We start from the raw sequence: 14,638 nt of genomic DNA, 5'->3' as shown, positions 1-14,638 counted from the left end.
CTAGGGCCACAGCATTCTAATTTGGATTGTGACGCCTCGTTCAATCCTAGGGCTCTTTCAGACCATAGGCATAAATTTAGTAAAGGCTTGCTGCCAGCATCTTCTCCTGGGGTTCCAACCCCCTCCAAATTTCACCATGGCCCCTTGGAATCTAAGAAACAATCCCTTGAAAAGACGCAGAGGGATTTGTCACAGCCACAAAAGTAACTTAGAAAAGCCTCAGATCCGACTCCTTCAGATTTGAAGACCTTCAAGCCTTCGAGTCTACAAGTCTCTTTGATTTGGACCTGACAGGTATCATTACTATCTCCTGCTCACCCATGCCATCCACTTCATACTCTCATCCTAGGCCAATGGATCTGACACTTAGAAGCCGGTCCCTGGAACTTGTCTTGGAATCTGTTTCTCTGGCTCTACTGGTCCAGTTGTTCCATAACCCAGAGAAATGGTCCAAACCACCATCTTTAACATCATCCAGATCTTCTAGGAGCTTGACAGAAGTAGACATGGACAGGATAATGTGGAGATTTCTTAGGACTCCGATCAAGATGGGGGGTCCTGCCTGCTCCAGCTCCTCCTGGATCTGTGAGCACATCTGCCAAGCAAACTCTATCTCCTTTTCTGATCTGACCTGCGGTTTTGAAGTCCAAGGATCATGGATCTCCGTGACATGTGGCGTCAGACCCGAGAAAGCTCCCTTCATTTACTTCGAATGTATCCCTGAACAGTCCTGTTCCAGTTCCTTCGGAACAGGGCAGGTATCTGATCCGAGAGGTCAGCGCTGGGTCCGAGGGCTTGGTTCTGCTTCTACTTTGTCAGATTCAGCTCTTCCCCTCTGTGCCTTAGACCTGGATAGCTTGGGTCTGATCCTCTCTGGAGGGCTTTGATCCAGGCTTGACCTCAACCCTTCCTTCAGCAGCTTCAGTGCCGTGGAGGGTTTTCCCTGGGTCCCATAAACTTTCCAGGAAGCAGAAAGGGTATTGTCTTTGTGTAGAGAACCCTCTCTGGTCTCGGAATCCTATCCCTCGTATGTCATTGGGTCCGAGCGCTGAGCCCATCATCTCTGCTCCTCAGGGTCAGCCAGCTCAGGGAAACCTCCACCCGTGTTCCACAGAGGGTCTTCCCCTCTCTTCTGACACACCTCTCAAGCATCCCATCGAAGAGGTCACTGGGAAGAGAACGTGTAAGAGGAGGCACTTAAAACTCCCCACAGAAGAGACAGATTTGTCTCCCAATCGCCACCTGGTGTCTCCTCTGGGGACATCCTGAAATCCTTGAGCAGAAAGGTGGCTGGTCTTCCCAAACTCTTCCTGAGGAATCTGTTCCTGGAGGCTTTCAGTGCTGGCCCATCTACACCTTAGTTGACCCCCCCCCCGGGCATCCGGACTTGCTGACCTGTTTTCCCGCTAGGCTTGGAAGGATCTACACGCTGTCGAGCCCATCCCCAATTGCTGGTTAAATTTCTTGTCTCCCCAGCAGATAGACCCCATTGGAGTAAAGGTGTTCCTATTGATGCCATAGTTGTGGCGACAGCCACTAAAAAGGAGCTAGCTGAGCAGAGGTCTTCTGTCCATCCACCAAGCAGGAGTCCAGAGTGATGGACAGATTTGGGAAGCACATCTGCGCCTCAGCCACGTTCAAACTAGGGTCATTAAATTACCTGGCACATTTTACTCTGTTACAGAGAGATTTGATAAAGGCGCTGTCAAGCTCTCTGAGTCAGTGTCTGCAGAGGATCTCAAGTAGCTTCCTCCTCAGCTGGCTACTCTGTCGTCCATTGGCGATTCTTCAATGAGGCTGATCTCCCATACTTAGGAGGGTACCTCACAAGCAGCTGGTTCGGGCATAGCCATTAGGAGACATGCCTGGATGAGGTTATGTGACTTCACGGAACCCTTTAAGACATTTTTTGTTAATACCCCCTTTGATGGCTCCTTCTTGTTTGGGCCATCAGAGAAAGATACGCTTACCTGCAGTGAGCAGGAAGGAAAGACCTCGTCTGCCATTGAAATAAAGTTTTCTACCCCTCAACCAGCTTTCTGTAGAAACCAGCGAGGTGGGAAGAAAATGTAGTTCTGAAAGCCTTTTCAAGAAAACACCGTCATCAGAGAACATTGATTTTTGGACATTACAGTCTTCAAGAAAAGTATGAATAGTTTGTGAACCCGATTTTATATAAGAAACCAGTTAAGCGGAACGCATATTTACATTGTGATGGTATGTACCCAACACTATATGTTTGATAATATAGTTAAAAAATTGGCTCTGCAGGGTAGCCAAGTTAAACATGGTTAATGAAAATATTTGTATACGATTAAATAATACCAGTAAAGATTTTCTGAATAGAGGATACAGTAAGAGAAAAGTGGGAAGTGTATGTGAAGTTAAAATAATGTAGGTCCACTACAGCTAAACCTTTTCAGAGAATACTGCAGATGAAGTAGTTGCCACATGTAAAAATGATAAATTTAGATGTATAACTGAAACATGATTATTGTTACATTATTATGAAACATTGGCACAATCTTACAGGATTTAACAGAGTTACAAACAGTTGTTGAGGATGGACCATGTTTTGTTTACAAGTAGAATCCGTTTGAAATGGATGTTATGTTATATGGAGCAAACATTTTTGTGTAGAAAGACAGTCTAATAAGAGGGAACCTCTGAATGTGGCAAGTGTACTTTCTGTAGTTTTAGATGTAATGATGAGACTTTTATTCATCCTGTTTCTAAGAAGATCTACAGTATGAATGCATGTAGTAGTTGTGAAACACGAGATGTTGTTTGTTTGGCAGATGTTTTTTATTCCAGGCTTATGCGGGGAAAACAAATCCAAAGATTAAAAGATCGCATTTGCAATTACCTGTCTGAGATTAGAAGAGTAGTTGTTACAAGCATAGCCAACCTTAGGCATAGGCCAACTAGGCCGCTGTAGCAGGGGAGCTTTTCCAGTATTTATTTGGTGTAGGTAGACCAGGATGTGGGCACTGGGTGGTGTGTGGAGGGGCACCGTGGAGCGCTTTTGTCTATGGTATCAGTTGACCTAAGGCCGTTCCTAGTTACGAATGCCCTATTTAAACATATTAAAGATAAGGGACCTGAACATAGTTTAAAGTTTTGTGTTTTGAAAGTTAATAATTTACGTGGGGAAAGTGTTACTGATCAAACTGAAAAAGATGAGTTTATTTGGATTTTACGTCTAGGAGTCACCTGGCCTAAATGGCTTTGTTTCTTTACAACCTTTATTAAAGGAGTACCAGAAATGAGCCTAATTATCTGATCATGTGACTGTACTTTTTGTACAAGTACAGACACTGATGTTCTTCGTGTTTCACTGTTGCAGTCATTACATTTGGGTAATCTGCTGGCAGGTTGCCCTCAGTCGGCCTGAATAACAAAGTCTTGGGTCCTGCGTCAGTTGCTGTCTCCTCTTCCATGACATCAGGTCATCAGGGGAATAAAACATGCAGCCAACGCCATTTTCTTCAGTCTTTCTTGCCGCACGGTGCCCGAAGCAGAAGCAGTTTGTAAGTGCCGGTCGGCCAACTCCTGAAATTTTCGTATTCGAGTTTCAGAACCGAAGTCTTCAAAACTAAAACTAGGTACCCCATTGGGGAAACTTTTTCTTGCTCCTTACCGATGTCAGTAAAAGTTAATAATTGCATTACTTGTGGGAAGCAAATACCTCCATAAGGATTTTCATTTGTACTGTATTCCTTGCCTAGGCCCAGATCACAATGTGCCTTGCTGTCGGTTTTGTGCTAGATTTAACCAACGCACTATTAAGTGTCAGTGTATTTTTGCTTCTAAATATTTTGGTTCAAGATTTAATTATCCTGAAATGTTGTCCGTTAGCAATCCGACTACCGGAGTTCACAAAAAACGCAAAGAAAGACACAGACAGTCGTGGTCCAAAACCGACGACTAAGCTTCTCCTAAGCCAGTCGCCGGTACTCAGTGAGACACTTTCGCAGCCCCTGATACCTGCTACTTTTGAGTCGCAGGCCTCTACCGAGACCCATTCGGAGTCCAGTATGCCGCGAGATTCTCAGAGTATTGAACCCACGGATCTCTCTCCCTTAGATGGGTCTGGAGCCACTGAGCAGGCACTGGCTTCTGAGGGTGTTTTCAGGCCTCAACATTTTTATATTAAACCGATGCCAGCAACAAAAACAAGGTCAAAAACAACTTCCATGTCTAAAAAAAACGATGCATGAGCCACGTGCTCAGGCCCCTATGCCTAAAAAAACAGAGGATCAAAATGGCTGAGGATTTAATTACCTTGATCAGGGGTTCCCTACCACCCCCCCCCCCCCCTGCAAAGAGGCCTAGACAAGGCACTGATTATGAATTTTCAGATCAGGTTTCCATTTCTTCTGATTCCTCTTCTGATCAGGAATTTTCTATTCCACCCTATGAGGATTCTGATGCAGAGGAATCCATCCCATCTGCATCTTCTCCTGAGGATTACTCTTTTGGAGAGACTTTTTGCATACTTTAAGGGAACATTTTCACTGGGAGAGTTAGGACTTCTCTGAATCAATAAGAGGCTTAGGGATTTCCTTCTTCCTCAGCATAGGCCTTTGGCAATACCTCCTGTATTAGACATTGTTGATGATGTGTTCTCGGAATCAAGCATGGCTCATGATTCCCTGCCTCCGGCTCCTAGTAAGCCAGACAGATATTACAGGGTTCCTGACTCCCACAAATTTCTTTTCAAAAATCCTGCAGCTGATCCTGAAACTATTTCTCAGGGTCCCAAGGGTGTAAAGGCCTCTACAGCCGAGAATCCCACCCCTTCTGATAGGGATTCCAGGGCGCTGGATAGATGGAGTAAGAAGGTTTATACGTCTGCACCCTTGGCAATCAGGGCTTTAAACTGCCAGTTTCATATGCTTAAATATCAACAGCATGTTATGGGTTTACTGAAACAGAAAATTATGTTGATTTCTGATTGTGTGGAAAATAGAGTTACATGAATTATAGCATTCAGCAGAACAAGTTGGAAAGCATACTTTGCAATGTGGTTTTGATTCCTTGGAGGCCCCTTGTAGGGTCGCCGTTACTGGATCTGTGATTAGAAGGCATGCCTGAGGAGCAAAATCTGCCTGATCATGTTAAAGCTAAATTGTTGGATACCCCTTTGCAGCATGATACTCTGGTAATAAGGCAGAAGAGGTTTTAAAGAAAATGGAAGACAAAGCTAAATCTATGCAAACTGTAAAAGATTTCTTGCAAGTGCAGCCACCCAGGTTGAGTAGACACTGGCCTACTAAAAGTTGGTCCTTTCCTGTATCCAGCAGAGCCACTCAGGTGCTCAAAAGGCTCCAGATACCAATCACAGGGTTCTTACAGGTCAAAGCAATGGGGTGCCTCCACCTCCAAATCTGGAGGTAACAAAGCACAACCCCGTCCGTAAGCAGTCTCAATGACTTTCCTCTACCATCACCAAGCACTTATCTTTTGGCAGCCCCTTTGGGGGTAAAACTAGCACTTCATGCTCAAAATTGGCAGTTAATTACCCAAGACAAGTGGGTATTAAACATAATATCCCACGGGTGCAGATTACATTTCCATACTTTGCCAATTCCAAACGGATGGCAGGATCTGCCACAAAACCAGTGGGTGGAGGCCCAGAAACAAGTCATGTCCCTCATGCATATGGGGGCTATTCATCCAGTACCAGAAAAGGAAAAAGGACAAGGTTTTTATTCGAGTTTTCCTGGTACCCAGAAAGGGCAATTCATGGCATCCAATACTGGACTTATCGATTTTGAACACATTCCTGGACATTCCAAAATTCAAAATGCTGACTTTACAACAGCTGCTGCCTATGCTAGGCAGGAATGCTTGGTTAGTAACTCTAGACTTAAGAGGCATACCTGCATATCCCAATAAGGGAATCGTGCAGAAGATACCGCCGCTTCAAAGCAGGTTTTTTGCATTACCAATTCTCTGGACTGCCCTTTGGCTTATCTACTGCGCCCAGGGTCTTTACAAAGTGCCTGGCACCAGTAATTGCATTCTACAGACAAAGAAGCATTTATATTTATCCTTATCTGGACGACTGTCTCATTCAAGCAGAGGACAAGGACACTCTTCTTCAGCATCTGGCGTTTGTAAAAAGGCTTCTAGCATGCCTAGGGTACATCATAAATGAAAAGAAATCACAACTGGTACCCTCTCAAATGATTGCATTCTTGGGTGCAAGCTTGAATACAACTACCCAGATGGCTTACTTAATGCCAGACAAAGGCAACTGACAACATACTTCAAACAAATGGCAACAAAAACCCAGTTATCTGCAAGACAAATTCGCAGGCTTTGGGGTTCATGGCATCCTACATTCTACTAAATCCATATGCGAGACTGCATATGAGGAAACTTCAATGGTACCTAAAAAGCTTATGGAGTCAACAATCGTCATAGTCTGGAAACATTGATTCCTCTCATTCCCTGCCTACAACAGGAGTTTCTTTGGTGGGCAGAGACATGTCACCAAAACAAGGGACTGTCATTCACTCTACCCCCTGCCACCCAAACCCTAACTAAAGACTCATCAGACTATGCTTGGAGGCCCACCTGGCAGAGAGATGCATTCAGGGCAAATGGAGCCCAAACCAAATGCATCTGCACATCAACCAGAAAGAGATGCTAGCTGTTCAGAATGCTCTCTCAGCCTTCAAGGACTTACTTCATCCAGGACAACTACTGATAAAGACTGACAACACTATAGTTATGTGGTACATAAGCAGGGGGTACGCATTCCTACCCCCTTTGCAGACTAATTCCTGCCAGGAAAGCAAAATACTCTGGCAGACGACCTAAGCAGAAACCTTATGGACCCGCATGAATGGAAACTGGATCCACAAATCTTCAGGATGTTGACACAGAAATGGGGGAGCCCAGAAATAAATCTATTTGCCTCTCCCCAAAATCAGTTGGACAAATTCTGCACAAGAACTCCTCACAAAAAAGCATGGAAAGTGGATGCCCTATCCTTCAGCTGGAGAAACCTAGCAGTCTATGCCTTCCCCCTCTGCCTCTACTCTCCAAGGTCTTACTAAAAGTCAGACAGAAAAAAACAAAAATGATCCTAGTGGCTCCAGATTGGCCTCGCCAGCACTGGTACGCACTTCTAAGGAATATGTCTCCGCTTCCTCCATGGTACTTGCCTCAAATACCTTATCTACTGTCTCAGCAGAACTATCAAATTCTGCACACTCCGCTCCAAACCTTGAATCTTGCAGCATGGCTGATCAACTAATTATTCAAACACCTCTCAGTAAATCTGTAATGGATGTCATTTTGGAAGCCAGAAGGCCTAGTACTAGAAAATCTTATGCTGATAAATGGAAGAGATTCTGTGCTTGGAACCAAGCACAAGGAACAGACACAGCAAAGCCCAATATTCCTCAGATTTTACAATATTTGACTGAGATGCTTGACAAGGGCCTATCCTTTTTCTTCTATAAAAATCCATGCCTCTGCCATCTCGGCTCATTACAACACAGAGCCTCCCCTCTTTTCTCATCCTCTGCTTAAACAGTATCTTAGAGGGGCCAAAAATTTAAGGCCTCCCAGAAGATCACCAACTCCTGCATGGGACCTCAATTTTGTGCTGAAAAACTCACCCTGCCTCCTTTTGAACCAGCAGCTACTGCGGATATAAAATTTCTATCTTGGAAAACAGCTTTTCTCTTGGCAGTCACTTCAGCTAGAAGGGTTTCAGAACTACAGGCTCTCATGGCAGTGGAGCCTTTTATTATATTTTACCCGGACAGGGTGTCCCTCAGGACCAATCCTTCTTTTATGCCTAAGGTGGTATCCATTGTGGCTCTTAACCAGACCATTTCACCTGCCAACATTTTACCCAAATCTGCAGAACAAGGGGGTACGGATTCTGCATTCATTGGATGTACACAGACAACTAAGATTCTACTTAAACAGGACCAAATCTCTAAGACAGTCTGAGCAACTACTGGTAGCATTTGCTGCAGGGTCGGAGGGGAAGGCTATATCAAAGCAGACTATCTCCAAGTGGATAAGCCACTGCATTTGTTTCTGCTACTTGCACCATGGTAAACCTGTGCCCAAGGGGGTCAGATCACATTCCACCAGGACTGCCTCTACTTCAGCAGCTTTTCTCAGATGGTTCCAACCAAAGACATTCTAGAAGCTGCTACTTGGAGCTCTGTTCATACCTTCACAAAGCATTATCATTTGCCTCTCTTTTCCAAATCCCAGGCAGGCTTTGCCACTGCAGTTCTGCAGGGCCTTATAGCCGCTCCTAATGCTGTTTAGTTCCATCCTCCCATCCATAGCTTTGGGATTCTACCCAAATGTAATGACTGCAACAGTGAAACACTAAGAACATAGTACTGTTGTGTACACTTGTCATAAATGGAGATGTTTGAGTGTACTCACTGTTGCAGTCCGGGTTACCCACCCGCCATCCCCCTTTCTATACCTTTTCTTTCCTTTACTATACACAAAAGCCTTTGTGGTGTATTTGCTTTTATATGAAGGTAAAGTTTATGTTTCTAAAGATGCATTTATATGTATTTCCTGTTTATTTTTATATGTATATAATTTTGCTCCCCATTTTGGGGGGCACCTGACAACTGAGGCAAGAAAAACTGAATAATATGGCTTTGGCTGCATGTTTTATACCCCTGACGTCATGGAAGAGAAAACCGCAACCGACGTAGAACGCAAGAATTTGTTATTCAGGCCGACTGAGGGCAACCTGCCAGCAGATTACTTAAATGTAATGACTGCAACAGTGAATACACTTTAACATCTACATTTATGGTAAGTATACACAACTGTACTTTACCCATCAGTATGCCTGAAGAAGCCTTGTACTAGGCAAAATTTTTTTTTTTTTTTTTTTGTTTTTTTTAACTAGCGTTTTTAAGACTCCTTTGTAGTGAATAAACTTCATTTGCTAATTAACTGCTCATGGTTCCAGTGACTTTTGTTTGTTTTGTCTGATTTACACTTTTGAAGTCACTGGAATTACTTGCATTACTGGCTGTGTTTTGTTTTGTTTTTGGTAGCTATCGCTTCAGCAAAAAGAATTTCTGAGCTCCAGGTCTTAATCAAATGGGCCTCCTTAACATTATTTTTCATAAAGATAGGGTTGTCTCTATGAACCAACCCTTTCTTTATGCCTAAAGTAGCCATGGAGACTAACATTTAATCAGTCCATTTAAATGCCAGTTTTCTTTCCAAACTTTACTAATAAGGGCGAATATATGCTGCACCTTCTTGATGCTCATAGACAACTACGTTTTTATCTTCACAGAAGGAAACAGTACAGTCTAATCAGCTGTTTGCATCCTTTTCCCCCTAACCACTTAGGTCAAGCAGTTTCGAAAATTACTCTGGCCAAATGGATTACTGACTGTATTTTGCTGATTTATTCTCAAAAAGGTTTGGAATTGCCTTGTTGTCCTATAGCTCTCTCCAACAGATCTATGGTTACTTCATCTGCCTTTTCCTATAGAATTTCAGTTATCTGCACTGCAGACACTGTCAAAGATTCATATCTTTGTTACACATTACAAATTGGGCATTGTCTGCAGAAGCAAAGCTTCCTTCTGGTTCGACAATGCTCGGGTATGTCTTTCCTAGAGGGCCTCCCAAGAGTTATGCACCTGGAGACTCTGACCCATCAGTGAGGAAGAATGAAAAGGCCAACATCAGTTTTAACTTGCGTACCTACCATAACTTGGCATCTGTGTTGTCCATTTTCATTCTTTCTCACCTTCCCTCCTAGCCATCCCCCGGCCTCGTCGCACCTGGAAGGATCTTTGTATTATGATGGAAACCTCATGTTCCAGGTTTGAGCCTCGATCTTTTCTTGTATCTGCCCTGTTTCTGTAACTTAGTGGGCAGTAAGGCAGCAAACTCGATCTGACGAGTTGGAGATGGAGTGGAGTATTATGAGTAGAGAGACGAGTTTGATCCCAAGCCTTGTGAATGCGGCAGAGTCAGAACCTGGGATCAGTCCGTAACTCATCAGTGAGAAAGAATGAAAATGGACAACGCAGATGCCAAGTTATGGTAGGTACATTAAATGACTTATTTGTAATCACACAGGCGACAAAAAGAGAGCTGGGGGAATTGAAGCCTGTACCACAGGAAGTACACCTTGCAATCCTTAACCTCTGCACTAACTGCCATCCGTTTCTCTCTTCTTTTCATAACCTAAAAGTGAGGGAGAAGGGCTGCTCCATACCTTGGATGTCCACAGTCAACTTCGGTATTAGCTTGACAGAAAAAAATCTTAGAACTTCTCATCAGTTTTCTATTTCTCATGAAGGTAACAAAAAAGATAACCTGTATCAAAAGTCCTATTTCTAAATGATGTCATGCTATTATCTTTTGCATACCCACCACACCAAAACTATTCCAGGTACAGTCGAGGTTTATTCTGCCTGGTCTTGGTTTTTATATGTTGCTTTTTGAAAAGGTCTGGATTCTAAAAGTAGCAACCCTGTCTTCTGTGCATGCTTTTACAAAGCACTATAAATTAGTAATTCTCCATGTTTATGACTGGCTTTGCTAGGGCCTTTCTCCAAGGGGTCTCATCTTTCATCAATCTACGCTATGTTAATCTGTCCATACAATAGTGATCTTTATGAAAAACATAATATAGTTGTATAACTAAATTTTACCTTAATAGTAGTAGATGCTTGAATGAGCACTGCTGTAGTAGCTGCTGCCTCCCTCAATCCCCATTATTTTACACACACACACACACACACACACACACACACACACCAGGGTGTGGAAACTGTCTGTTCCTAGCATTGTCCTCATCAGGGCTTTAGTCTCTCTCTGTCTGCCTCTCGACATGAAAGCCCAGAAGGGCTTGATCCCAATCCTAAGTTTAGGTAGCTCATCTTGAGCTAACTGAAGGTTTGGGCACCTGGACAGCACCCTGAATCTTAGGAAGCTGCCTGGCTGTTGTATGGTTTATATCCTGCCAAGTATATAGCGTAGGCTACTGCAGCATTGATCATTCGAACATCTACCGTTTTGGTGAGTTTACTTAAACAGCTATACTTTCTTGATTATTTTTTTTTTTTTGCATGAAGATATGTGGTTCTGTCACTGTTAAGGTGTATGTAATGTGCACTGTGGCACCTGGCAGTACTACATGTTGTATGAGCTCATGGTTGACATTGGTGAAGCCTCAAAACTGAAATGTTTGTGTCTAGAGTGAGAAGTGTGCTTCAAGAACTGCTGGATAGTAACAGACATTGAGGACTGTCAGCCCTTGTGTTATGAATGTGGTTGTAGGAGTTTTTCTCAGTGAGCTGCTGATATGGTGAGCAACCTTGCTATGTATATTGCTTTGTTGGAGTTAGTTTTTGAAATGCAGTGTAGCAATAAAATTGTACCACTGAAAATTTTAAGTTGTACTTGTTAACACTAAAAATCTATTTTCATTCATTTCCTTCCAGCAACTGTTTCTGCTGATCCTACTGTTGGTAATGTATCTGAGGAAGTACAAGCAGAGACTGAGCCCTTAAAAAGTACTGTGAAAATAGATTCTGCTGAGGGAAACAAAACTGGTCTTAGTCCTACTGTCCTTAAGGAAAATGATACATTACTGAATGAGACCAGGGTACATCAGCAAGCAAGTGCCACCAAAGGAAAAAGTAGTGCATCTTTACAAAATTCACTTCTGACTTTGTCATCTTCTGTTGTTGATAGTACTGTTACAACTGTAAGAGCTGGTAAAACAGAAAGTGAGAAGCCCAGCTCTAAGAACTCTGAAGAAGACAAGATACTGCTAAGCACTGTAGCTGAAACCGAGTTTAATAACATGTTAGACAGTGTGGATGAGCCAGTAAATGCTGCACCACCATCTGATGAAGAAACTAATGCAGATGATGAGTATTCTGATGATTCTAATTATGAAGAACATGAACCTGCAGAGGAAGAAGATATAGGGCCTGACTTTGCTGAAGATGGACAAGAGGATGTGGTAAATACCAGGAAAGATCAGTCCCTGAATGCTGATACAGACTTCAGGGAAGATGCAGTTACAGTTTCGGGGACTGAAAATGGGCACTTCTTTTTTCATTTAGTTATTATTGCTTTTCTGGTTGCTGTCATTTACATCACGTACCATAACAAGCGAAAGGTGGGTATAACCTCAGCTGCTTTGCGTATTTGAAGTCTTGTCATTTTCTTTAATCTCTCTAACAGAGAGAGCCATATCTGGATTTATTTCCGTTTAAGAATCAAATAGTAGAAGTAAGAGTAATTTTGTAAAAGTAAGTTTTTAAAAAGGAAGACAATTGCTGGAACTTCTTGCCATCCCATGTAGAGTAAGTATTTGGTTTGGGATATGTTAGCATTTCATAAAAAACACAATGTGCAGATTTCACATTTAAAATGTGCGTGCTTTCCAGTACAAAGGTACTTAAATGATTCTTAGTTGCAGAGTATGAGAATTCTAAAGAACGTGTGTTTTAGGGAGGAGAAGAGTAGAAATCATGCTGAGTCCACATTTCAGATGATTGTTCTCCAGTAATGGATTATTTAACTTTATTCGCACCTAGTTATTGTTCGTAATTGCCTTTCATTTGCCAGTATGGTGTTTTAAACATCATGACATTCAATAGGATATTATCTCTTTTGATTTAAAATTTATATGAATATTTTTTTTATTTATTTATTAAAGGTGACCTACAGAGTAGTACATAGAAGCCACATTGGCCTTGCATAACTTTGCAGTTTTGTTACTGTAGACTGCTGGAGCCAGAAGCAACATTTTCTTTGCATCTTTATTTTTTAGGCTGCTGAAAGTTTGCCCAAAGTCCTGAAACACAGGATCTGAAGTAGGCAGACTTCATTTGTCTGCAACCTGTGGGTATCGGATCCGACTTCGGATCCGAGCCGGCATTTCAAAAGCTTAGGATCCGAGCTCCTAGCTCCTCCCTCTACCCATAATCCCCTGCCAAGCCCTAACTGACCCCAGATTTCGTTTGCCGCGTTTCAAGTAGCAATGGATTCCTCGAGCTCCTGGCAGCAAATTGTGTTCAGATAAGTTTTGACAGGAAAACTTTAAAGTTTTACTCTTTTTTTAGTTGTGTGTGTGTTTTTAGGCTTTCCTCTCTTTACCTTAAAACTTTTCCTCGGGTTTTGCGTAGTTTTGTGTGAGTTTTTCAGTTTTTGTGTGTTAGGCCTATAGGGTGTACTATGGCAGAAGCCCCTAAGGCAGTTTTCTCAAAATGTACCGAGTGTGGCCACAAGCTGTCCCCAGCTGATGGCCACACTCGGGTCATCTTGGGGTTGAACACCTGTCATCTGGTTGTACCATATGCGCAGGGTTCAACCCCGAGCTTTAAGGAGCGGAGGTCGAAGTTAGTACTGGCGGGACTTCTCCCTCCAGATGCGGCCGGCCTCTGCCCCAGCCAGCAACCTACCCACGGGTACTACGGTCTCCCTTTCCCCGGCAGGGACTCAACCTCCCACCAAGAAGCCAGAGGATAGGGAGACCATTAGAGAGAAGGAGAGACATAAGGAGAGGCACCACAAACGGCGGGCGAGACCTCAAGATCGGCCCCTCCGCCTAAGCGGGCCTCCTGTGTCTTCTAGATCTCCTCCTCCTCGGCTCCATTCCCTCGGTTCTCTTCCGGACCTGAGGAGGAGGAGACTAGCCCTTCAGTGAGGTCCCCGAGGCGGCTCTCTAGGTCCGCTTCGGTGGCCTCATCTAGATCCACTTTCTCAATGTCCGAAGCAGACATGGACCGGATGATGAGGCGTTTCATCCAGGCCCAGATGAAAATGGGAGTGCTCTTAGCCCCCCACCCAACCGGGAGGCTTGACCTATTTTGCCCCTTGGCTCCTTCTCCGACCCGTCTCCCGGGTTTGGAGCTGTCGGAGCTGGGCAGAGTTGGATCCGGGGGTGGTTCAGATCCGATTGGTCAGCGCACCTCTGATCCGATCCATCCCTTGAGTGCTTCGGGTACTTCGGACCCGACCTCTCGGAGCCGAGGGCCTAGCCTTGGATCCGAGGGAGCTGGTGTGTCTTCGACTCCGTCTAGGTCGGAGCGCACCGGTCTCTCGGATCCGACGGTCTCTGCGCCGGCTCCGATCTGTGCGTCGGATCCGAGTGGGGGTCGGCTCTTGGGGCTTAGAGAGGCCGGCTCTCCCTTGGCTTTCGACATAGTGGAAAGGGCACTGTTGAGGACTACCGGACCCCCGGTCCCTGCCGCGGCTCCACCCCGCACTCCCTTGCAGCTGGGCCAGGCTCCCATCAGCCGGTCCCAGGGACAGCCCGCCTCGATGTCCCAAGTAGTTCCTTTGGAACATCTGGCTGCTGAAGAGGACTCCTCGGACACTCTCCCCGAGGAAGTGCCTCAGAAGCGTAAGTGTAAAAGGAGACACGTGGACTCCCCTGAGTCCATTACCGAAAACACAGACTTGGATGAAGGGGAGGGCTCCCCAAGGTCACCTCCGGAGGACGTCTCCTTTGGAGACATTATGGAGATGCTTAGAATCAGGGGGGGGGGTCTGCCCCCAAGGCCTCCTCAGATGAGTCTGTGTTCTTGGAGGCATTCGAGGCGGGCCCATCTACCTCTTGGGTGTCCCCTCCTGCCGATCCTCT

The 14,638-nt window shown here is 44.4% G+C and overlaps 1 protein-coding gene across 1 annotated transcript in view; it reads left to right on the top strand.

Moving 5' to 3' along the window:
- The window catches only part of CCHR4.PART0H5orf15 (chromosome chr4.part0 C5orf15 homolog), a 499,490-nt gene that overhangs the window by 166,232 nt on the left and 318,620 nt on the right, over positions 1 to 14,638 (top strand). The window contains exon 2 of the mRNA XM_044069160.1: positions 11,481 to 12,166. Within this exon, the coding sequence (XP_043925095.1) occupies positions 11,481 to 12,166 (686 nt within the window). The remainder of the gene's footprint in view (positions 1 to 11,480; positions 12,167 to 14,638) is intronic.

Source organism: Protopterus annectens, chromosome 4.part0 (genome assembly GCF_019279795.1).
Source record: "Protopterus annectens isolate FY-2018-M chromosome 4.part0, PAN1.0, whole genome shotgun sequence".
NCBI classification, from domain to species: Eukaryota; Metazoa; Chordata; order Ceratodontiformes; family Protopteridae; genus Protopterus; species Protopterus annectens.
The sequence above is the reverse complement of the archived record's forward strand: the minus strand, read 5'-3'. Positions and strand labels throughout refer to the sequence as shown.